General features: G+C 40.1%; 1 protein-coding gene and 1 long non-coding RNA gene across 6 annotated transcripts; both read right to left on the reverse strand.

The window, feature by feature from the left end:
• Nucleotides 1-3,853: 3,853 nt before the first annotated feature.
• Nucleotides 3,854-5,729, reverse strand: LOC139435497 (uncharacterized). Of its 2 annotated transcripts, XR_011644742.1 has the most exons (4): nt 5,534-5,729; nt 4,539-4,645; nt 4,098-4,158; nt 3,854-3,985 (listed from the first exon to the last, which is right to left on the reverse strand). It is a non-coding gene; the product is annotated as an uncharacterized lncRNA (long non-coding RNA). The 2 variants fall into 2 exon arrangements; XR_011644741.1 differs by lacking the exon at nt 5,534-5,729 and having other exon boundaries at nt 4,539-4,838.
• Nucleotides 5,730-13,288: 7,559 nt separating this feature from the next.
• ca14 (carbonic anhydrase XIV) lies at nt 13,289-25,091 on the reverse strand. 4 transcript variants are annotated; one of them, XM_034101701.2, is made up of 13 exons: nt 24,650-25,082; nt 24,326-24,349; nt 20,731-20,910; nt 20,336-20,481; nt 19,059-19,154; nt 18,904-18,970; nt 18,579-18,736; nt 17,728-17,854; nt 16,729-16,752; nt 16,564-16,648; nt 16,437-16,478; nt 14,900-14,953; nt 13,289-14,137 (listed from the first exon to the last, which is right to left on the reverse strand). In XM_034101701.2, exons 1-13 carry the CDS (start codon nt 24,885-24,887, stop codon nt 14,032-14,034), a joined length of 1,347 nt encoding a protein of 448 aa, XP_033957592.1. In that variant the 5' UTR covers nt 24,888-25,082; the 3' UTR covers nt 13,289-14,031. The 4 variants fall into 4 exon arrangements, with proteins under 4 accessions (XP_033957592.1, XP_033957595.1, XP_033957594.1 ...); XM_034101705.2 differs by having other exon boundaries at nt 14,048-14,137; nt 16,445-16,478; nt 24,650-25,091; XM_034101704.2 differs by lacking the exon at nt 14,900-14,953 and having other exon boundaries at nt 24,650-25,086.
• Between the last annotated feature and the right edge of the window lie 450 nt (nt 25,092-25,541).

Here is a 25,541-nt window from a genome sequence, read left to right on the forward strand (position 1 = left end):
GATGAGGCTACTAAAACTGACAAATGTCTGCTTCTCCTATTCATTTATTTGTATTACCTGTTGTATTTAGCACACATGAGCCCCACTTACTATGGTTATTAGCATTGTATTTTATCTGCAGACTTATGGTTATATCAAAGCCTTTATTTTTATATAGAGTGATACACTTTTGTGACTGCTAGAAACAGGTCAACCCACAATAGAGCAAGATTAGTTAACCAACTACGGACAGCAGCCACAGGAACTTTTGCAGTCACAAATTGCTGTGAAAAATTGAGAGAGACCAATGAAAGTGAAAGTTAAGTTACAGAGAACCTGCTTCTTTTTTTTTTACACCAAACCTTATCAGTCCCCTTATCAGACAGAAGTTGACGAATTACTTCATATCCAAACCAATTCAACAGAGTTCTTCAATTTAAAAGACATGGATCCAGCCTTAAGTGCTAAGCTTTAAAACTGAATTAACAAATGACATTACATAATGACAGAACTGTAAACAGAATTAACATTTCTTTTTATTTAAAATATATAAATAATATTTCACATCAAAAGAAACAGCACCATGGTTGTTTTATTGTAGCTGAAACTTTAACAAAATAAATAACTCCGTTACCTCCAATAATTAACCCATGTTTGTATAATTGTGATACCTCACGGCTGGTATCATTTCCGGTAGTTCCGAATGTTGTCTCATGCTACCCACGTCTGTAAACAAACGTATTCAAATAAACTGTACCTTCATTTAATATTCAGCAATAATAATATCTCGACGTCTATAGTTGTAGTGTTGAAATCAGTAGGTGTCGGTGTGCAACACTCCGTGTCATATCGCTACTAAATTCACCTCTATAGGAAATTGTATATTAGCCACATGCTAAATGCTAACCGGAGATGAAGGATTTTCAGAATAAAAGCTCAACAACTAGTTGTGCACAACAACTTCTGGTTTTTCAGTATAAAACAGCATTTAAACTGACGGTATGTTTATGGTACTTTATGCCATCAAAACATTGATTTTAATTTCTAACAAGTCCCATTCAAATCCCCCGTGTTCCGCCACCTGCTGCACCTTTTAATTCTCCATTGTCCATTGTGATACTGCACTTTACAGCTAGAGTTTGCACTGTTTCAATAAATGAAACTAATTTTCTCACCACATCTTTTGATTCATTTTGTCCAGCATTTGCAAGCTGGAGACGCTCTGTCAGAGCCATATATTGTATAATTGATGCTTTCAGTTTTCAGTTGAATTAATTCAATCCAAGTCAATGGAACACTCACAAGATGTCACCAAAATCCCACTGTCCCTTTAAAATCTTTCAGAAAATGATATAAGTGTATCGAATCGTTGGCTGAATATCGTGATATATATCGTATCGTTGGCTGAATATCGTGTATCGTATCGTGAGATTAGTGTATCGCCACAGCCCTATCTGGAAGTCCCCTTTGTCTCAGTTTCTCTCAACATGAATGAATCTAATACATGTGAAATTGTTGCGATTCATGCAAACCAATACCCAATACATAACCCAGAATGAGTTAAACATTTCATAATCAAATGGTTGGGTAGACAAAAATATTTTGACCCAGCACTTGGGTTGCACAAAAATAACCCAATACCATATTAATAACCCAGAATGGGTTAAACATTTCATAACCAAATGGTTGGGTAGACAAAAATATTTTGACCCAGCACTTGGGTTACACAAAAATAACCCAATACCATATTAATAACCCAGAATGGGTTAAACATTTCATAACCCCATGGTTGGGTAGATGAAATAACCCACTGTTTTTTAGAGTGTGGCCGCAGCCGCGAGAGCGTTCGCTCTCTGCTGTCTGTGGGCCAGAGGAAGACGGACACAATGATTGCGCAACACCTGGGGATTGAGAGCCGCGTTTGCTTGCTCCAATCCCCGGCAGGACTCACCTGTATCGTCTGTGTAAAGCCGCTTCCTCCCTGGAGCGAGCCAGCCACAGCCGGTCGTAATTCATATGTCGGCTAACCCCGAGCCCCGCCCTGTCTCCCCCGTCCGGAGGAGAGGGAGAATGGGGCCAGGGGGAAATGTTTGCTTTCTAGTAAACAGCTCTGAAAAGAGCTTGTGCCTGTACAGTGCTTCTGCAACGGAGTGCTGAAGAAAAATGGGAGCAGTTGGACGGGCCATCTTCCTATTTATACGGAAGTGAGGCCGGAGGTGGGGCCCACGTCATAGGTGGGCGTGGATTAAGTCTGTCAGTGCTGCACACGTGCAGTGGGATTACCCAATAGCGATAGCCTTAGAGGGCGAAGCCTCATACGAAATAGAACCTCAACTGTGTGTGTGCATCACTGAAATATGTCCACACGGCTGTGCTTTAGAGCAAGGGGAGGCATGATGGTGTTACAGCCATAAATACTTTTTAAGGTCCAGTGAGCTATCTTTGGATAACTCAAGTGCCAAGTGCCTCAGCACTGCTGTTTGTTTTAAATTAGCAACAGCTATGTGCTAAGCCAGCTTGCTACCTCAGTATCTTTAATTACACTTAAGTGAGTGCACACCTTGAGTACCTAGTAATAGTATTAATGTGGCTTTTATTGTGTTTTTGTAGACAAGTGTCATGAATTACATTTTTTAAAATTGCATATTTTTCTTATGATTTACTTCTATGTCAGTGGCATGTTATAGGACCTCACCATGGGTACAATAACTCTGAAGGGTTTCAATGTAAAGGGTCGCAAATCAAAACATTTAAGAGCCACTGCTCTGTGTGACCTGGGGGGTATACTGCGAAGCAGGATTTTCGCTTAGCCGGCTAAATTCAGGGAAAACTCCGGCTTTCCGGTCCTACGAAGCTGGTTCTCTTTTTAGCAGGCTAGATCTCCATGGTAATATATGCTAAGCAGCTAACCTGGTCGGGACCAGGGGCCTATACTGCGAACCTGGTTCAACCCAGAGCTATTTAATAGAAGAGTTACGACACCGGAAGTCCAAAAACGGTTATCGTCACGTGGTTCATGTAGACGAGGATCGTTCCCCGGAAGTTCATGGCGGGCAATGTGAATGCATTGATAACAGGAGATAGAACTACGATTTTTGGTAATTATTAGTGAATAAAGGTTTTGATTTGCAATATTTATACAACAAATCGATATGTGTATGTATTTACATCAATATGTTTTCAAAAATAAAATCGAATTTGCTAATATTAAGTGATATTAGGATTAGTGTGAACAACTAGTTTACATGTTAGGCTATCAGTGCCTTGGTTAAAGAGCCTGTTGCTGTTTATGTATAGCTTTGAATTCTTTCAAACCAATATTATCTTCTTAAACTTGTATGGTAGTCAGGAGGATCACTTTCTAATGTTTATTGATATATTTAGAGGGAGGGGATCTAAAGTAATGCTTTAAAATTCAGATTGGATTCATTTCTACCATTTTCTTAAATTCATGGTAGTTTCAGTAATCCCCTGGTAACTGAGGACACAAGTTATCTAAATGACTAATGTCATCTTTATGGCTTTCAGAAAGGACAGGTGACCGACAGGATATGATGATGATGTTAAATGTGTTGCTTTAGGAACATCCATTGCAAATACATGGAATTCAATAAACATAGAAGAGCATATCATGCAGTTTGTCGGTGCCTTTTCCTCCGTGTTGTCCTGGTTTGCTGTGCTGCCTCCTAGTCGCCACCATGGTTTGCTGTGCTGCCTGGGGATGCTCAAATCGCTCAGAGAAAGGAGTACGAATGTACGGCTTTCCCCACTGACACAGAGCGGAGCAATTTCACGACCAACAGCAACAAAATATGTGATTTATATACAAACACTGCATTTGCACTTTTTCACAAAACGAAAACCACACCATTGGGAGAGCTTAATGTGTTGTTTAATACAAAAAAACAGGGAAAGGCTTGAAAAACACAGAGTTGAGACTCAGGGTGCGGGTGAGGGTCTCAGTGCAGGTATTCAGGCTCCATTGAACCCCCCTCTGGTTCTTGTGCTGAGAGAGGGAGTAACAGACAGGAGAAAGGGTTATACACACCTATATAGCACACCTATTGCCTTGGGGAGATAACGTGTTTACTTATATAAAACAGTAGTATTAAACGTACCTTGTATTTTCACTCTCACTTAAGTCCCTCTCCCTTTGCCATCAATCCAGAATCAGCTGGGCTGCAACATTATACAGACAGGTAATAATCAACAGAATCACAAGGACACAATATGGCTCTGCTAAAAACACTCACTCTTACACACACCAAAGTTATATTTATCTAATATTTAACTCCCTCCACCCCCGCATACAATCCCGTTTAGAAGCCCCTCTTCTCTAATTCAACATGTTGGACGAAATGACAGAGAGAACGGAATTTACAATTAAAAGGCTGTTCAACGTGTGTTGCTAACTTGCTTCGGTATGCTAGCTTAATCTGTAAACGTTCCCTAAATCTACTAATTTAGGGATAATCCACTGACATCCTTTAATACACATGTTCATTTGAATCAGATGTACTGATAATATCCGCAATATACATCTTTAAACTTCTTCTTACCTTTAAAAGTCCGTCACGAACGGTCTATTATGCAGCAACTCCACAGCTCTGCCAGCCTTGGCGCTAACTTCCGGGGAACGATTGAGAGGCTACACGATCCGCCATTGCTGTAAAAAAGTGGTCCATTGGAGTGAATGGAGATGTCGTAACTCTTCTATTAAATGGCTCTGGTTCAACCTAACCTGGATATGTTTGAGTTAGCCGGTTGGCTTAATCCAAAACATACGCGCTCTCGCTAAACTCTACTACGACGCTGGTTATCAAGTGGATCGCTCAAGCCAACCGTGTCCTATCTAGTGAGGTGCGCGTTCACATGAAAGGGGTGGTATTTGGAGCATTCGACCAATCACAAACATGGAGAAGCGCACTGACAGCGCAGCGTCATACTTCCTGAATGAAAAGTGAACTTTAATACTAGTCAAAAATGAAGAAGTTAAACTTTAAACATCCATGACTTAAACACTTTATCCAGGATAAAAGCCACATAGCTGCACCTGCAAGGTGAATACAGCTGGTAAAAGTGTTTGAATGCGTACATTAACAGGTTTATGATATCACTGCCCCGTCTAAAACACGATCTGACTTCAATTACATTTGTCTCGAGTGTTTCGTCAACTTATGTGTTGCTTAAAATAATACTTCTGCATACAGTATGTGACACTGTGAGTGCTGCACGGCCAGATACGGCTCAGCTGACTCAGATAAGGAGATATATGATACATTATGAAGTGATATGCCGCGGACTGTACTTAATGTACTCTGATCCGGTTACTTATGTTGTGGCCGATATTTAAGTAAGCTTTCTTAACGCTAATGTTATAATAGTCAGATTGCTCTGAAGATGGGAGGTGATATTCTATTAATGTTCACGTTCACACAGTCGGTGATTTTTGCCGGTGTTGCAGTATAACGTGAGTCATGACAACTGGCGATATTCTATTATTTTCGTCATAGGAATCCGGGGCGTGTACATTGAGGACCCATTGTTGACTTACCATGTCGATCGCCTCGTTTGTCGTTTACGTTCATCTTTTGCTATATCTGCCTTCCTAAGATCACTTTGATGGACATTCAGTACTCGTATGTGAGGTTGTGGGTGAGAGGTGGATATCGTGACGCTTACAGGGAGGTATCGAACATTACAAAGTAGGTGACTGTGTGGATGCCTGTTCAAAATATTGCAAACTTGAATAAATCATTTAAATTATATATTTGTGTCCGACTTTCATTTGTACATCGTTCTTAATGTGATGTATAGTAGCTCTGATAGCTGTCCATACCTTCAGACAGCCTAAAAGTAAAACACATCGAGATGACTGGATCACTCATGACAAGTTGTGATCAGCTCCGATTAAATTGTGATATCAATGCTGTAGCTATTCTCCAGGGAGCACGTTTTTTTTATGAAATACCTGTATCCCTCTCATCACAACAAGACTCTACACTGTGCAGGAAAAACAATTACATACATGAAAATAACCTTGATGCATGGGAATGAAACAAACAAACTATCTTCCGTGGCTATACTGATATGTCACAGTAACGGTCAACCACAGAAACGTAAGTCCAGCGGGGCACACGTTGAATACATATAATACAGTAGTTATATTATGCCTTTAAGCCTATACGTTTAACCCATAAGAACCCGGACCCATTTCTACTTTTGGGAAAATTAAGGGGAACGTCATTTAGACTAAATAGACCACGAGAACACATTTATGACAAGTAACCCCCCCAGTGTGAAATATCTGAAATGTGACATATATGTCACATTGGGCTTTAATGGTAAAGTAACTCTTATTTATAACTTCATTAATGAGGATGATTTTTTGGTTTACATGTGTTTGAACATACTTTGAATTGAATAATAAAGAATATGTTAACTAAATATAATTGAATCAGCTAAATTAACTGAGCAGATCATAATCATATTTGTAATTGTGCATATATGTCACTCCGGGTTTACTGTGAATGTTTAGGGTTAATGTCCCGATGTGACATCAGTGTCACAGCAATATTTATGCCATTAGTTTCATATCAATTTCATCAATAAATGTTTCTACAACAGGTTATATGTAATCAGAATCAGAAAAGAGCCCAAGACAGCTTAATGTTTAACAAATTACATGTCATGTAAGCATTTTATTCTTAAATGGCTTGAATGTTAACTTTAGCAACAAAAGACCTTTCCAATGTAGCTAGTTCTGTCACATGTGTTAGCCTGGCACATGGACATCTTGGACATGTTGTTATGGGAACACAAAAGCAAATGACAAGGACCATAACCCACCAGACTGTTCAGTGTGTGTCACTTAGGGACTTCATGAGATCAAAAAGGCTAAAGCTGTATAAGGAACTTTCCAGAACATTTAAAGTTCATGTGACACCTGTGTCTGCAATTCTGTCTGCCTTCCGTGTTGCACCATGAGGACCCACTGATATAAAATGCTTAACTGTCTAAGTTGCATGCACTTTTGGAGGGCTAAGCGCAGCTTGACATATTTTTGGCTTCATTTATAGAAGGAAAGACAACAGTGATAGTTATGTTTCAGAATAACATTTATTGGAAATTGTTAGAACAATCTCACTGGTCCCCGACTTGAGCTTCAACATCAGGATCCATGTATCTGTGATCCCCTCCTGAGGGAAGGAGTCATCACATACAGAGACTAGTTCCTGAGCAGTGTCCTTCACATGCTGATATCCAAGAGAGGCAGTCACACAGTCACAAGATGGAGGAATAGAAAGCAGTATTCAATGTGTACTTCAGACTAGCTCCACGTCAGAAATGAGCATGCTTGTCATATGTCTCTCTCCACAGAGGCTGAGTCATCATGTTCATCACATAGCTATCATATGCCTCAAACAGTCCTGATGCTCTTCCAGGTCATCACACATCCTGTCATGTTCACAGCTACAGCTGGGATACCTTTGTTATCATGTTACTCTCATGTGGAAGAGGACATTCAGGATTTTGCCAACAGAAATAATAAAGTGTGTGTGTGTGTGTGTGTGTGTGTGTGTGTGTGTGTGTGTGTGTGTGTGTGTGTGTGTGTGTGTGTGTGTGTGTGTGTGTGTGTGTGTGTGTGTGTGTGTGTGTGTCTAAGAAGTGCAGCCTTTACAAAAGAAATCTGCATTGACAGAGGGCTCCCCAACACAGTATGTGTGGTACCACATAGCGCACCCAGTGCACTCGATCTTAAAATAAACAGAAAAAAGACATGTTAGAATATTGACAAACATTTTACATCACTCATCCAGAGTAAGCAGTAATGACGTTGTTTACATTTCATTAAGCAAGCAATGTACAGTTTTAGATCTTAGCTGTTTTCCTTTCTGTTCAGAGTCCATGCTCAGAAGTTTCTTCAACTGCTCCAGTGTCCTCCCAAGTGCAAAGACATGCAAGTTTGGTGAATTAAAGTAAACATTTATAATATCTGTTATAGAGAGTGTTCACCCAGTGATGTAGAGGTAACCAATCCAGGGTGTATCCCAGTCTTCCAGCTAAATGTTGGTCAGGAAATAAATACAACTTATTACCCATTCATCAAGGTTATTTTCATGTATGTAATTGTTTTTCCTGCACAGTGTAGAGTCTTGTTGTGATGAGAGGGATACAGGTATTTCATAAAAAAACGTGCTCCCTGGAGAATAGCTACAGCATTGATATCACAATTTAATCGGAGCTGATCACAACCTGTCATGAGGATCCAGTCATCTCGATGAGCGTTCGGGCTGTGAATAAACGACTTGTGTTTTACTTTTAGGCTGTCTGAAGGTATGGACAGCTATCAGAGCTACTATACATCACATTAAGAACGATGTACAAATGAAAGTCGGACACAAATATATAATTTAAATGATTTATTCAAGTTTGCAATATTTTGAACAGGCATCCACACAGTCACCTACTTTGTAATGTTCGATACCTCCCTGTAAGCGTCACGATATCCACCTCTCACCCACAACCTCACATACGAGTACTGAATGTGCATCAAAGTGATCGTAGGAAGGCAGATATAGCAAAAGATGAACGTAAACGACAAACGAGGCGATCGACATGGTAAGTCAACAATGGGTCCTCAATGTACACGCCCCGGATTCCTATGACGAAAATAATAGAATGTCGCCAGTTGTCATGACTCACGTTATACTGCAACACCGGCCGTCTTTCCTGCGACGGCAGTTTTTCTGTATTTCCTTTCTCCTGTAATATGACTTGATCGCTTTAAACTGAGCTCTGATTGGTCAGCAGGCGGTGCTTTCACTGAGTTGAGCTCTTAGCCTGCAACCTAACCTGGTCCCGACCAGGTTAGCTGCTTAGCATATATTACCATGGAGATCTAGCCTGCTAAAAAGAGAACCAGCTTCGTAGGACCGGAAAGCCGGAGTTTTCCCTGAATTTAGCCGGCTAAGCGAAAATCCTGCTTCGCAGTATACCCCCCAGGTTAGGTTGCAGGCTAAGAGCTCAACTCAGTGAAAGCACCGCCTGCTGACCAATCAGAGCTCAGTGTGCGGAGTTTAAAGCGCTCAAGTCATATTACAGGAGAAAGGAAATACAGAAAAACTGCCGTCGCAGGAAAGACGGCCGGCAAAAATCACCGACTGTGTGAACGTGAACATTAATAGAATATCACCTCCATCTTCAGAGCAATCTGACTATTATAACATTAGCGTTAAGAAAGCTTACTTAAATATCTGCCACAACATAGGCTAAGTAACCGGATCAGAGTACATTAAGCAGTGGCGTAGCCAGGAATTATTGTGTGGGTGGGCCTGGAGAAATGTAGGTGGGCCAGGGGGAGACATTAAGTGTGGGGTCTGAGCTGAAACTTCATTAATGATTGTAATGATTTTTTAATGCACCAATAGAAATTAAGCATAAATTAGCAGTGAAAACAAAAAGCATAGGCACGGCGGCCTCAGAATGTGTGTAAAACTGACATCCACATAGGGATGGGTATCGTTAAGGCTTTAACAGTACTACTACTTTTATCGATAGCGCTTACGCTTATGCTCCAGGTTCAGTACCAACCACATCATAAAGTACGCGGACGATACAACAGTGGTGGGACTCATCAGGGCCAACAACGAACAGGCCTACAGGGAGGAGGGGAAACATCTGACAGACTGGTGTAACACCAACAACCTGATCCTGAATGTCGATAAAACAAAAGAGATCATTGTCGACTTCAGGAACAAAAAGCACCCACCACTCCACATCAACGGCACAGCAAGTGAAGACTACAGCCAGCACCAAGTTCCTGGGGGTGCATATCACAAGCAGTCTGACCTGGTCCACTCACACTACATCACTATTTAAGAAGGCACAGCAGCGCCTACACTTCCTGCACAGCTCCCCCCTCCCATCCTCACCACGTTCTACAGAGGAACCACAGAGAGCGTGCTGACCATCTCCATCTGGTCGAGAGACTGCAACGCCAAAGACTGGAAGTCTCTGCAGAGAGTGGTCAGGACAGCAGAGAAGATCATCGGAGTTTCTCTCCCTCCCATCAGAGACACCGCTCAGAAACGCTGCCTGACAAAAGCCCAGAACATTTTAAAGACCCCACTCACCCTCACTATGCTCTGTTCTCCCTGCTGCCCTCCGGCAAGAGGTTCTGCAGCATTAAGAGCAGAACAGCCAGATTCTGCAATACCTTTTTCCCCAAGCCATCAGACTGCTGAACAGCAAGCAGACCAGTAACATAAATATTACATTACGCTGTGTAAAGGGCACATATTTGTTATATAGTATGTCTATTTTATTTATATGTATAGTAAGTCTTTATATTTTAAATGCACACTTTATCTTTAATTGTATCAGCACCACGTCACTATTATTTATTTATATGTACAATTTTAGCAAGTTTTTATATTGTCCTGTTCCTGTAAGCCAGTACAACGAAATTTCGTTTTAATAGTACACTCTGTGTCTTGTTGAAATGACAATAAAGTATGTCTATGTCTTATCGATCCGGTCCTTTAACATTACTTTTATCGGTTCTTTTGGAGAAAAAAAGAAGGTAAACTAACTAAACAAATTGTGAACAAAACTAACATTGCTTTTTATTTAAATTAAATACATAATATTTCACATCAAAAGAAACAACAATGTTTTAACAAATCATATTAAATAATGTGATGACAGAACTGTAAACAGAATAGCTGAAACTTTAACAAAATAAATAACTCAGTTTCCTCTAATCATTAACCCATGTTTGTATAATGTAGTTAACTCGGTGTGTTGCTGCTAGCAAACAGAACACCTGACGTGGAAACGTTCCTCGTGGATGGGGCTACAGAGCTGCTGGAGAGACAGTGGAACCCGGTGCATTCCTCCGTCTGGATGTGGAGCACTTTTGATAAATGTTTAGACAAATTGCTCGTGTTACCGCCCTTACATGCTAAACTCTTATTCCACTTTTGATAACGAGTATTGTCCACATCGACACGGCTATAGTTTAACCACACCTCGGAGCGCGTTCTCTCCGCCATCTCCTCCGTGTGTGTGTGTTGCTGCATGTTGTAGCAGCTGCGTGTGTGTAAACTGCCCCGCCCCCTCTCACACAGACGGGGGCGAGATCTCTTAAACGGAGTTGGCGACACTTAAACTGCAATGTAATGTTTGTGTAGCAATAATACATACAACATATATCGGGGGCACAGGTTGTTTATCCTTGACAGTCGCACAATGGGCACACACTGAGTGTTTTCATATTCAGCAAATGTGTACAAGCTAAACTGCAGACCTCAAGATGAAATAATACTTTCATTCACTCACGGCAAAAGTTACTTTACTTACTATAAAAACTCACGGTAAAAAAATGCACTCCCTATTCCATTGTCATGAAGGTGGAATCTAACTATATCCAGAATACGTTTTATTGGATCCAGGCTAGAAACATGTTTATTTCTGCTGTAAAGTTGGGCATTTTAACATGGGGGTCTATGGGAATTGCTCCTTTTTGCATCCATCCCCTGTCGGCCACTAGATGAACTGCAGTTTGTGGCACTTCCTTCTGGGCTTCCCGGCTCTGCGCTATGAAGCGCTGATTGGCTGTGGGTGGGCCAGACGTGCATGTGGGTGGGCCCAGGCCCACCCGGGCCCACCCACAGCTACGCCGCTGACATTAAGTACAGTCCGCGGCATATCACTTCATAATCATCTTCATCATATATCTCCTTATCTGAGTCAGCTGAGCCGTATCTGGCCGTGCAACACTCACAGTGTCACATACTGTATGCAGAAGTATTATTTTAAGCAACACATAAGTTGACGAAACACTCGAGACAAATGTAATTGAAGTCAGATCGTGTTTTAGACGGGGCAGTGATATCATAAACCTGTTAATGTACGCATTCAAACACTTTTTCTTTTACCAGCTGTATTCACCTTGCAGGTGCAGCTCTGTGGCTTTTATCCTGGATAAAGTGTTTAAGTCATGGATGTTTAAAGTTTAACTTCTTCATTTTTGACTAGTATTAAAGTTCACTTTTCATTCAGGAAGTATGACGCTGCGCTGTCAGTGCGCTTCTCCATGTTTGTGATTGGTCGAATGATCCAAATACCACCCCTTTCATGTGAACGCGCACCTCACTAGATAGGACACGGTTGGCTTGAGCGATCCACTTGATAACCAGCGTCGTAGTACAGTTTAGCGAGAGCGCGTATGTTTTGGATTAAGCCAACCGGCTAACTCAAACATATCCAGGTTAGGTTGAACCAGGTTCGCAGTATAGGCCCCTGATAACACAACACAACAAACAAACAAACAAACAAACAAACAAACAAACAAACAAACAAACAAACAGTGTAACACACACATTCACAGACAAAAGTGTGGGCATGCTGACCCACCAAAACCATCATTGTTTGATTAGAGCAGAAAACATGGTATGGTTTAAAGAGGGAGGGAGACCACAGGGAACTGAGTAAAAAGATAAGAAAATGAGAACAAGAATGGAGACCGATATACCTATGTATGTACAGGAGTATTTGTGTAATCACAGCTTGCCGAAATCCTCAAAGAATAGATTTAGTGGCATACGTTTTGTGTTTCCTGGCACGACAGGCCAGCTGTGTGAATCCTGTAAAAGGGGCTTTATCTACATTACTGTCAAATTGTTTCTCTATTATTATTTTACCTGGTCAAAACGACATCTTACAGGATTCAAGTATATGCGCACTTGTGCTTTTATGTGTTCCCAAATTTGAAGAGCTTCTTTCAAGGAAATGATTCTTGTTTGTCGCTATTAAGTATCTTAATAAGTGAAAAAGCCACTTTAATTTAACATTGACCCAGACCTCACCATCCAGTACCTACTGCTGCTTTAATGTGGCTCCTATGGTGTACTGTGTTTTTATGTAAAAGTGTTTTAACTTTTAATGCTTCCTATCTGGGTGATGTGTTTTTATGAATCATATTTGCACAACCAATGACACATTTCTGTCTGTCTAAATAGACAGCTATTTAGAAAAAGTTCTTAAGACATTCTTGCTGCCATGAACAGCAAGAAGGCAGGAACATAAAGTATAATGCCAATTTATAGTTTGTTTAATAGGTTCACAAATTGGGGTTCTCTAAACAATGTTGGTAAGGCAAGTACTTATGGGGTTATTTTTGTATTACTGTCTTTCTTTAAGATTGCATTGTAGACTTCCTGTACAATATTTCACCAATGTAATATTACTGTTTGAAAATATGATCATAACAACACACGTAATGACAAAACCAAAGCAGGTGTGGTTCCCGTTCAAGTATTTTAATGAGGTGCCCACGTTGACCAGTTATATACACAAAAGAGAAGAAAAAAAGATAATAAATGGCTCAAAAAAACACTTTCTAATAGACTCAACACATAAATATAACTTATTCATTTTCAATATAATGCCCTCAGTTGAGTTCAGAGACGTAATGTTTGGACAACATTATCTTATACTTAAAAACGCACTTTAAAAATCCCTTAAAACCTTCATCATACCTTTTGATAGTGTCAAGTCCAGGGGCAAAATAAAACAATAATATAGGGTATGATAGCACAGGTAAATATTCAATAAGTCTACTACATGTCTTTCAGTGCAGTGTGCTTGTGTTTCAAGGCAGGACAAATGAAATAACGGCCAAACGTGAAACAAACACAACAAAACAAAATATATATTACAGTATATACATGAACCAATCATGCATCCCAGACATTGCAAGAGCAAACAGACTCCCGAGAGCTAGCAAACTGTATTTACATGCAAACGGAAAAAAAGTCTGATACCAAAACTGCCAACATCACTAAATTTAGATGGGGAAAAAAGTGATCAGGGCAGCAGGTGATTAGTCCTGTGTCCAGTTTACTATATAAAGGTTTCCCTATTGCCTTTCGTGACTGATTCTGCTTTCTGTCCCCAGAACAAACATGGATCAGTGATAACAACATTGGCAAGAGGGAAGATGAAAGTATGTTGTGCGTGTATCTGGCCTGAAGTCCTGAAGTGGAGCTATGGATCCGTCTGTGGAGAAGGTGAGGGTTCTTCTTTCTTTCCTGCTTCACAGGTCGAGTTCAGAGCCATGTCTTGTTTTTTCTCCTCCTCTGGCTCCTTCATCCTGAAACATGAAAGGGAAGAGTAATTTCCACTGCCGCTTAAATGCCATCAGTGTAGTTTGTTCTGTTGTCCAGCAGAGGTCCCCATTTGTTAAAAGATAACCAGAAGGATGAAATGAGTTTGGCGCTCAAGCTTAGAACCACAAGCAGAGTCTTAAATTATGTTGAATTGAAGTCCATTATGAGTTGTTTTTAGTCCTCCAAGATTGAGATATGTTATAGGATAGTTGAATGGATACTTAAGTTCAGATCAGTCATGTTATGATACACAAAGAGGGAAGAAATGCATTCATGTGGATGTATGCTGGATGGGTCTACATCTCGAATGAGTCACGGTGTCAACGTCTCCTGGAGACTTATTTAAATAAAAAGTATTTTTGTTGACACGTTTCAAGCTGCAAAGAACCAGAACGTCAGAATCCGGTGAACATCCAGGATGTTCAGCTAAAGGTGCACTGCATCCTTAGCCAGCTGACAAAACTCTTACACCTAAAACTGCAGGACTATAGGATTCCTCTTCTTAGTATTGACTGATCTAAAACACAGACAACACTGTGTGCCCTTGAACTTCCCCGAAAGTTTACAATATAAATATATAAAATAATATTTTCCTTAAAGACTGCGGAATATCTTTGTGCACTGAAACTCTAATGAGAGGGGTTAAAGTCTAGAGAATAAGCCACTATGAATGGATGATTAAAGCTGGAATCTAACTTTTAGAAGTTATGGTTTTAAGGTCAAAAGTTATAATTTTGAGCGTTGACCTTGACGTGGGAGCAGGCCGGCTACTGGGAAGGACGTCCCAGCTAGAGGTAGAGCTGTCACAGATCAAAAGACAGAATCACATGACCAAACACAGAGAACATCTTGGGTTTAACATTTCAAAGAGACAGTGTGCAAAACACCCTCCTCTATAGAAGTTTAAAGTAAATGCACACGGTTGATGGACATTATGAAAGCCGATGGTTCAGTCGTAGAATCCAGGGGACTCCGAGATAAAGAAGGGTATGATAATTTCACTGTAAGCATTTAAAGATCCAATCTCTGATCAGAAGTCTTACTATATCTTCAGTTCAAATAATAATTAATTTCTGTACATTTTTCATCTTACATGTTCTTCAGTGCTATCTATCATCTAGATCGTTTTGGTGTGATTTGTTTGAGATATCTGCAGAAAGAAAATATTTGCTATATCAAATTTGCTATATCATATTTAAATGATTATTTGGAGTAACCCAGAGACATTGCTGTTAAGTTTTTTTCAAATGTAATTTTTTGCGCCCTGAGCGATGCAATCTAAGGGCCATCTTGTTCGAATATAATCTAAAAAAAAGGCAGATATCTCCACGGCCAAAATGTCCAATACTTGAAACCTCACACCAAAACAATCTAGACTGATGAATGAAGTAAGAAAAAAATATGTGTTATTTTGTTGTGAAAGACTCAAAACTGAAATAGCACATATATGGGAGCTTTGTGAACCCTGATCAAAGAGTGGAAAGGTTAAATCACTGACGATGGGACCCACCATGCTTTCATTAATGAGTGGTGGTTATGAAAGAACATTCTGGAAAACAGCCATGTTATTGCAGCAGAGGTCAGGGAATCAGATTATCCTTAGCGCTGATTTTAGGGTTGCTTTTAACTTTTTAGTGACCCTTACAAAGAGGATTTACTGACTTTTTCTATACAGGCCAACCAACGCTGTTTCGACACCAATGCTTATATTGTTATTTGACCGAAAGCTGGTGGTGTTTTGAATCAGGACTCATCAAGTGACTGGGTTTACTCACTGGTTCCTGTTGATTCTTGAAGAGGTTACCCGACCCAAAGTTTCATATAAAAATCAATTGATATCAAAAGGGGATACTTAATAAGAGAATAATTATCTTGTTAAATTAATATTTAGAATGAGTTATTAAGGAACTGTGACCAAACAAATAGAAGATTGGCAGGTGGATATAATATGCACAGTTTCTGCATGCTTTTGTAAATGTCTTTTTGCATTTCTTTTTACATATTTCAATTTTAGTCAATATTTGATGAGCCAATATCAGCCAAGCCCATCAGACTATCATTTATATCATGTGTTACGCATAAGTCTTTAATTTCCCCTAAAATCAAATGTTGTAAGGATTTTAAAAGGCTACATTTATATCTAGTTTTCTTTAATAACCCATTGTTTATCATGGTATTGATCTAAGATCAGCGCTTAAGGATATCTTTCAAGCACAAGAAGAATTTGTCACAGTGTCAGTGCAAGTTGTGCTTCCTTGTCAGTATTAAGAGCAGGTAAACCACCTGTTTACCACAACTGATTCACGGTGGAGGAGGGTAAAAAATCTGCCAAGAGATAGGAGATGTAGAGTAAGAAGAGATGGGATACTAAGATGGCCGAGTGGTGTCCAGAAAGACAGAAATGACTTACCGTATCGTCTTTACGATGAAGCGGATGATCACTGCCAGACCGACACAGCCACACATCACTCCTATCACTATAGCTGTGACTTCACCTGCACAGGGAATACAAGTTGAAGTATTATTTGAAGTATTGATTTTATCATTAAAACATCATAATCAGGTGTAGTCTTACCAGAAGTGAGCTCCCTCCCTGATTCTACAACAGATAAAAGATTGGACACATCATTAGATCACAGTAGAGTTTTAGTCCGTACACATTTATATATTGGTTTATCTCAGCTGGTTAGTCTGCATGACAATCTTATTCTTATTCAGTTGTGTTGCCTTTAACAGCCGTGCTGATATCACAGACCTTCCAGTTCAGTCACTCACCACAATGAGCACTTTACACAAATTCTTTCTCCTTTGTCTTTGCTTACCACTCTTTCTCCCTCTTTCACTTCTCTGTGTCTCTTTTCACTCCCTTTTTTTCTCAGTTAGACTCCCGTGACAACAATGGAGTCACTGTTTAGTTTTTACAAATCCTTTTCTCTAATCAGCTAGCAAAAACACTGCTGCCCCTCGCTTTCAAGTTTCAAGGCTTTTATTTGTCATACGTGCATAGCTACAGTGCAGTTATGACGATGAAAATATTAGGTCACAGGCTCCTCCAACAGTGCAACACAATAAAACAGATAAACACAAATAAATAGTTTCCACCCCTTTCTCCTTTAGTCCTGTCCCTCTCTCTTTCTAGTCCTGCCGTCCAAAGTCTCTTTCACTCGCACACAGTCACCGGTAATCCCTAATATTCCCACATTTCTCTCCACATTCCACTTTTCCCTCTCTGCATGGATTGTGCTAATTGCTAGCTTTGGTCCACCCGGCCTCCCGCTGGCTTGTTATTGGGGTTTGCATTAAAAGCAGCATGCTGCATTATAATCCACCGATTTAGAAAGGCTGTTAGACCAAAGCACATGAGTTTATAGCAGATTGGCTTTGACATTTTGCAACTGCACATTTATGCAATCTCAAATTATAATTATAGTATAGTATAAATAGTATAAGTATGTACTCTTGGAGAGGGAAAACAGTTCAGCAATTGTCTGATTCCCAACAGAGTATGTGTTCTGTATGTCTGCAGTCAACATAATGATGAATTATCTTCTCCTACATGCTCTGTCTGTCTGACCTGCAGAGAAGGAGGCGAAGACGACCCTGTGGTTGAGCGGCTGTGTCGTGCGGTAGTTGTCCTGCAGCAGCATCCTGTCTGGATCCTCAGCTTTACTCGAGTAAAGTATCGTCTCCAGCTTCAGCAGCTGTGGAGAGGTGAAGAGGAGAGGGATGAAAACGTACGTAACTGAGTAGATTGATTACTTTCACCACTTTCCAGTAATATCATAATGTTATCTTGGCAATAGAGGGACATACAAATAATTTAACTTATTGGGATGTTCCTCAAATGAGCAGAGTTTATTTATAACGTATATGTATAAAAAAGAAAATGTAAAATGACTGGACTAAATCATCTTGGTATCAAGTATTGCAGCAAATCCACCAATTTAATCAATGTAAGGAATAGAAGAAGACTATTTTCAGTTTCTTTTCACCATCATCCACAACAATGCAGATTTATGTGCAGTATTTCAACTAAATGATGCAATTAGTCGATGAGAAAACACGTTTGTTTTTTATTGTTATTAAATGTTCTATGGGGATTTGATAATGCAGCATAATAACTCGCAACATATAATTGTATAAGGCCAATAATCAGATGCAATAAACAAACAAATATGTTAATGATAAAACTTCTATATATATTGGTTGGGCAGAGAGTTTTTGTTCAGCCAATACAAAAAAGGGTTTATCTTCTATTCAGGCATTAGAAAATGTTTTCCTGCATGTTGGATCAGTTTATGTTAGAGAGGATACATTATCAACAGTGCAATCAGTGCCTGCATGAAGGTGAACACTGAGTTGAGGCTTGTTTGACTACAGAAGGATTCTGTATGCTTTAGATGAGTCTCTGTGTCTCAGCTTTACCTGTGCCGGAGAGATTTGAATCCTCTCATTGAACAGAGTCCAGGTCACACTCTGGTGGCATGGCGGTGTTGTTAGGGAGCCGTTGTAGCGAAAGTATCTCCCAAGATCCTCAGGGAGGAGGGTCTGCACGTCAAAGGCTGGGATGAACACCTTCTGATCTGCCAATGGGTGAGAGGAAGAGAGAGTTTGTGGGGTCATATAGACACTACTGCCAAAGCCAAATATAAAATCAATGGCCCAAAAAATTGGTTACATTTCATGTTTTTCCTAAAAACACATGTAAATAAAAACAATACATGTTTTAATACATTTCAAATAGACCTACCAGCGTGTCTGATGCGACCCAGGTAGTTGAGGATGTTGTTAAATGCCAGGTTTGTCTCCTCACCTGTCTAGGAAACCAAAACTCAGGCTTAAATGTGTTTTTACATTTCACAAAATACTACTAATGCTACTGTTTATTTGCATCGGTTTTATTACCACAATGAGAATCCCTAAAACAGCCAGGCCGTCGCTCTGCGTCATCGCTTTAGACATGTTTGGGTAGAGCTCAGAGTTGTAGTGCACCACATGGAGCTGCGGAGGGGAATAGACTGCTTTTATTCACACTCATGAGAAAGAGAAAGATGTCCTGGTGTATTCTGGGTACAGCTCTGAGTTAATAGAAGACACAAAAAGGCAAGGTTGCGTGCAAACTGTTTTCTTTTAAACCCATTCCAAAAACAAAAAAGGGACGAGGACACTGAGTCCAAGCTTAATTGTCTCATTAGGTAAATATACTACTTATGCATGAGAGGTTCCATTTCTTCTTTTTTTTAACTAATACTATTTATCTCTTTCATTTTGTTGGTCATTTTCCCTGAGTCTGCATGGTTTTGGTCTTTTTAATCTGCTTAAATTCCCCCACGCCTGTTCCTCTCCAGCCACTCACCCCTGAAGAAAGCTTTGTGTTGGAAAACCTTGAGAGTGATAGACGGAGAGGAACCGAGGTGCAGAGGGGCTTTACTTTCCTCACTATTATACTCTTTCTCCGCGTTTCTCAGGTTTAAAGACACAAACCAACAGAAAATAGTTCTAATTTAATTCCACCCTGTCTGTAGAGAGACTGTTTGTTCCTAATGAACGCATCATTTTGATTTGAATATTCTCACGATCAATGGATTGCTTTTATTTGAATGGTGAACTAATGGCGTGCACCAGGCCAAGCCCTGCAGACCCTTTACAGTCATATATAAAAAACAAACAAAAAAGCTACAACGAGGGAAATGTTGTCATTTTTGCTAGAAGAAATACAATACGACTCACTGACATTTCAGTGAAAACAATGAAAGCTTCCTATAGACAGTTACACCCACCCTCATATATAGATGTGTGTGTCCTGACAAAATATAATCACGCACTATTACAAATCTGCAGTGTAATCCACTTTTTATCTGCAATGAAATCTTTGTGATTCGATTGAAATGTTGTAATTATACACTTATCTCCAAAGGTTAGCAAGTTGCAATTGGAATCATAACCCTCCCCTTTGTCTCTCTGACTGTACTTGTCTTTTGATCAGTGAGAATCATTACCGTGTGTCAATTGATAATTTAACCTTCTTTATTTTTCCTGGCCATTGCAGTAAAATCTCTTCAATTTAATTACAAGACTCTCAATTCATCCTTAGAAAACTAGAATTGCCTCACTACTTGACCATGACCCCCCTTTAATCTAACTGGATTTAACTGTTGACAGTAAACTGTGTTTGAACGCACCTCTGCATCTGCGCTCATCCCGTTGACGGTGTGTTCCCCGCCCCCGTGACTCGGGCCGCCGCTGCCCCAGTGGAGGTGCATCTGCACGGCTGTGTAGAGCCAGGGCAGCCCCCCCAGCCCCATCCACTCTGGCAGCTCAATGACCGCTGGTGGAGAGAAAACAAGAGCTGTCAGAGGAACGATAACTGTACAGGAGAACTAGGTGTATGATGGGAAAGTGCATGGAGGATTATTTATTAAAACAAATCTTAAATGTTAGATTTAGTCGTGAATTTACATATTGGGAGTGAAATGTTTGCTGCCATGTTGCCATGGGCGATGGTGCAGTATAAACAGATGGAGGCTGCTGGGATAATTCTGAGAGGGTGATGTTAGGAGATGGCTGCCATAGTTACCTGTGTGTCCATTGTTGTACATAGCGAAGGGCTTGTTGCCGTGCTGGCTGTAGCCCAGAGGGGTCAGAGGTAACAAACTGGGATCATATTTCGTCTGTGTGGTCACCACTTCAACGGGGGACTGTGCATTACTAGCGCAGTCTGGGAAGTACTCCGACCACTCGGTCTGACCCACCAAGCCTTTGAAGAGACAGAAGAGGCAGTGAGGTCATCAAATCACACAGCCTGCTGGCTCACTGTCCTTCAGTGAAAAGCCTCCATTGATCAGTCCCTAATTAGACGAGACGATTACTCCTGCTCCCACTATTGTTGTTGTCCTTAGGTAAACAGCCTCATACGGTTCAATATAAAACATTAAAAAAATAGAATAATAAAAAGCAAAAGTAGCCGACAATATAAAAGGCATCGAGAGTATACCATAAACATAGCCTATCTCTGAATACACAAGGCAACTTTTTATGTTGTTGCTATAAGAATTATAACTGATTTTTTAAATAATAAATTGGGGACGCTGCTTTCATTATTAGGAGTGTAACACTAAATCAATACACTTGATTATCGCATTATAATTTGTTCTAATGCTATTTTGATTCTCAAAAACACTATTAATAATAGATTACAAGCAAGATTGGCTCGGATTGAAAAACTGGTGGCCTATAGTGGTGTGTTTGAATCACGATATATCTCCACGCATTAAATCGTAACCCCTGTGTCAGGATAGGAATTGTACGGATTCTTACCCTGACACACTCCTGCTTGTGTGTGTGTGTGTGTGTGTGTGTGTGTGTGTGTGTGTGTGTGTGTGTGTGTGTGTGTGTGTGTGTGTGTGTGTGTGTGTGTGTATAACCTCTGTCTCAATCCTTCCTCTCCACAGCTAACAAATGAAATACAATTAAAATGCAGGTGAACCACCCTTTGAACAAAGAAACTAATACGTATGAACGGCTACCAAGAAAAGCAGATGGTCGTGGCACTTCATAAACTAACTGAGGTTCATCTGATAATACATTTAAAAATACGCTATCAATCAATACTGAATTATATTTGAGCCTTAAATAAGTGCATGAAAAATATGATTCTAAAATGTTGTTTAGCTAAATGACGACATGTTAAAGTTGCAAAGGTAAATCAAAAGATATTTTGAATAAAAAAATAATTCAATCTTTTATTGAGTAAAATGACATTGAAGTCAGAAAATGTATTTCCTTTTTAATATGTTATTATTGTGTATTACTAATATATTATATTATTTTAATAAGGTTCCTTCTTTCATTGAATATTTGTTTAATTTTACATTTATTTAAAAAAATCTCCAAATGATGTACTGCAAATTAAATCCCACATTTTTAAGATTTCTAATTAATGTTGACCTTTTAAAAATGTATTTTTCCAATTTCATGTATAAACACAAACAAATATGAATTATTTTGGTTCTCAACCATCTTAAAAGTCTGCTGAAAATCAAAGTAAAACATTTTAAATGTTGAAAGTAGACGGCACAACAAAATGTCAAGATTCAAAATATGAATCAATATACAGATTGAATGGTTAAGAATCAACAGCATATAAGGTCCTCTGCTATATAACACTAATGTCTAATGTACTAGTGTATACTGCATACTTCTGTCTACTTATATAGCAAAATATGCTGTATTAATTATCGTGCACCAATTGGCGTGGTGAAGATTAATATTAATTTAATTGCAGAGAAGTGTTATAGGGGGTGAATGAGGGAGAGAAGATATTCAGGTCCTTTTATTCACGGAATAAAAAGAGGAACTAGTCTCCCCAATTGCATGATAAAAGAAGGTTTAAAAAAGAGTCTGAAAGAAAAAGAGTGACATATGAATCAAAGAAGGTGAATTTCAATGGCAAGGAGAGGAATGCTTTAGAAAACAGACGACACAAAAACATTTCAGTGGTGTGCAAAATCTGCGATCACTAATATATGTTTTGAGATACATCTCAAAACATATATTAGTGATCGCAGATTTTGCATAGTTTAGAGTTCATAACAGGCATGGATTTGACCCCACAATGCATATGGACTATACAGTGTTTGAAAGCCATGGCTCATTGTTTGCACACACACAATGTGAGGAAGGGACTTTACATGAGCAATATGAACACATACCACATCTCCTCCCCACTGCTCTCCCCCCACCTTGCCCCTCTAATCTCGCCTCTCCCCCCTGCCCCTCACTGCTCTCCACAGCAAAGCCCCGACCCCCGACTACAAGAGTGAGTCCCGCGGCCCTGCCACAGGTCACCATGGGGTCTCCATGGTAACTGGAGGTCACACACACACACACACACACACACACACACACACACACACACACACACACGCACACGCACACGCACACACACACACATGATGAGGAAATGATGGAATGTGAGACTGACTCTCCTTTGATTACTTTACATAACTGTCCGTCTCTCGTGGAAAGAAACGGTGTAATTGTGCTCTTTCGTGTGACAAAATGTTTTGTGCCTAACAAAACTGAATTTCCACATCAGCTGACAGCGCAGCTACGGCCCCATCATGCAATGCTGCATCACACAACACGCCTTAAACACGAACACCCTCACTCATTCACATTGAATCCCAGGGACTTTTATATTGAAGATTCTTGACGAAAACAAACCATCTGAACCAAGACACATGTCACTAAACATGTCCACTACCAGTCTACGATTTCACCACCTTTCTGCACAACAAACGTGCCTTTTATATTGATCATTATAAAGCCTAAATGGCCTACTATGTATAGATACCAGTGTGCACCAGTCACAGTTTGCTGTGTATTCTGTATACTGTACGCCGGTGTTGCTCCCCTGAATACATGCAGAGAGTGACGGTCTGTGTGCCCCATTCATCCCCACAATGTCATTGTCCACGGCATAGGCAGCCAGTGTGTTTCCACAACACAATAAACACATAGGTTATTGTGCCCTGCAACAATACAAGGCCACGATTTGCTATGCTTTAGCTTCATCCCGTCCCATCTCCCTCTCTCTGTGCAACACCCTCATCCTCGTGCACCTGCCTCCCTCCGCCTTTCTCACACCCTGCCTTTTCCTCGCTTTCTTCCTCTCTATCTCCCTCCTCCCCTTCATCATCTCTCTGTGGCTGATTTTCTCATGCCAGCTTGTTGAACTGTAACTAATACAGACAGAGAGAGAAGTAGAGGAAAACAGAGGGGCATGGGTTGGGAGATATGAGGGGGAAAACACAAATCCTACCCAACTTACAGAAGATTTGATGCACATTTTAATGTTTGCAAAGACTCCTTACTCATTGGATAGCAGCACTTATGTTTAAGTGAACGTGTGCAAGTCTTTGTTATTAGCAGACTACATTACCGCAAATCATCCTGAATTAGGAGACACAGAAATCGTATAAAATACTATCCATGACGTTTGGATTTTGCTCCTGCTCTGCTCTTAATAGTCCAGTCCTAAATGATTAATTATATCTGAGATATGTCAAATGTACCCAGATCATCTTCCACAGTCTATTTATTTTTGTATCGCTCTCTGCTGCACCTTTGAAGTTCCTTTGCACGAGTGCTACAAATAAGCTTGAACTCACCAGTGTAGGTCCAGGTAATTTCCTCTGAAAAAGAACAAAAAGAGAAAAAACGTCAAAAAAGCGTTTATCTTTCAGCCATTTAAAGTTCACTGTGATTCAAAATAGATTTTCAACAAAGAACATGTTAAAGCATCACAACAAATATTATATGTTTCAAATCACTCTATAATATGTGAGACTTTCATCACTTCTGATCTACTGCTGCTCCTAACATCATTACAGTTCAATCAAAGTGCTCAAGAACTCAAGTCCAACGACTAGTACTCACATCGTAACACCCAAACAAATCCACAAAATCAAAACAAAACTTTCTAACCAGCTTACCAGCAGCCGGGGCCGTCGTCCACTGGAAACACAGAAGCATAAGAAGGATACAAAGACCCAAAGAGTCCATGTTGCCCTTCTTGCCCATACACAGAAATGAATGAAAGTGAACAGGGAGATGAGGAGCAAGTGAGAGGGAGAGAGAGGGAGAGAAAAAGAGAGGGTAGGGGGGGAAACCTAGGTCCAGTGATCCCACCGTCCACAGCTCTGCTAAACAGCGAGAGATTGGATGTTGCATTGCTGGCTCCACTCTAACACATGAGGCATCAGATCAGTTCTCAGCAAGAGAGAGATGGGCAGAAAGGTTTGAAGGGACGAACATGGAGAGAAATCATGGACACAAAGAGGGAGCAGTGGGTGAGATCTAATTCACTGTGAGCTGCTGGGAAACTGAGGGGAACTGGACAGAGAGAGGGAGAGAATATAGTGCTGGGAAAAAGAGGCTACTGCAAAATGGGGTACAAAAGATGGGGATGGAGGTCATATGAGGCAGAAATTGCATGGATGACAGGAGAGGAATGTGTGAGAAGGCGTTCGTCGGGCAAAACATGTTTCTGAATTCTTGCTAGGTGTTTTTTAATTGGGTTTTATGAACATACATTTGCATCATCAGAGCATTTAAAAAAAAGTATTACCTTTTATACAAAGACATTCTAAAAGGGACAATTGACATATTTCTAAACAACAAAAAACAAAGATTGAGCAAACTTAAATAACACAACAACCAGCGCCATATAGACTGAGAGTTACGTCATCTCCGTTCACTCCAATGGACCATTTTTTTACAACAATGGCGGATCGTGGAGCCTCTCAATCGTTCCCCGGAAGTTAGCGCCAAGGCTAGCAGAGCTATAGAGTTGCAGCATAATACACCGTTCGTGACGGACTTTTA

This window comes from Pseudochaenichthys georgianus, chromosome 16 (genome assembly GCF_902827115.2).
Source record: "Pseudochaenichthys georgianus chromosome 16, fPseGeo1.2, whole genome shotgun sequence".
Taxonomy (NCBI): Eukaryota; Metazoa; Chordata; class Actinopteri; order Perciformes; family Channichthyidae; genus Pseudochaenichthys; species Pseudochaenichthys georgianus.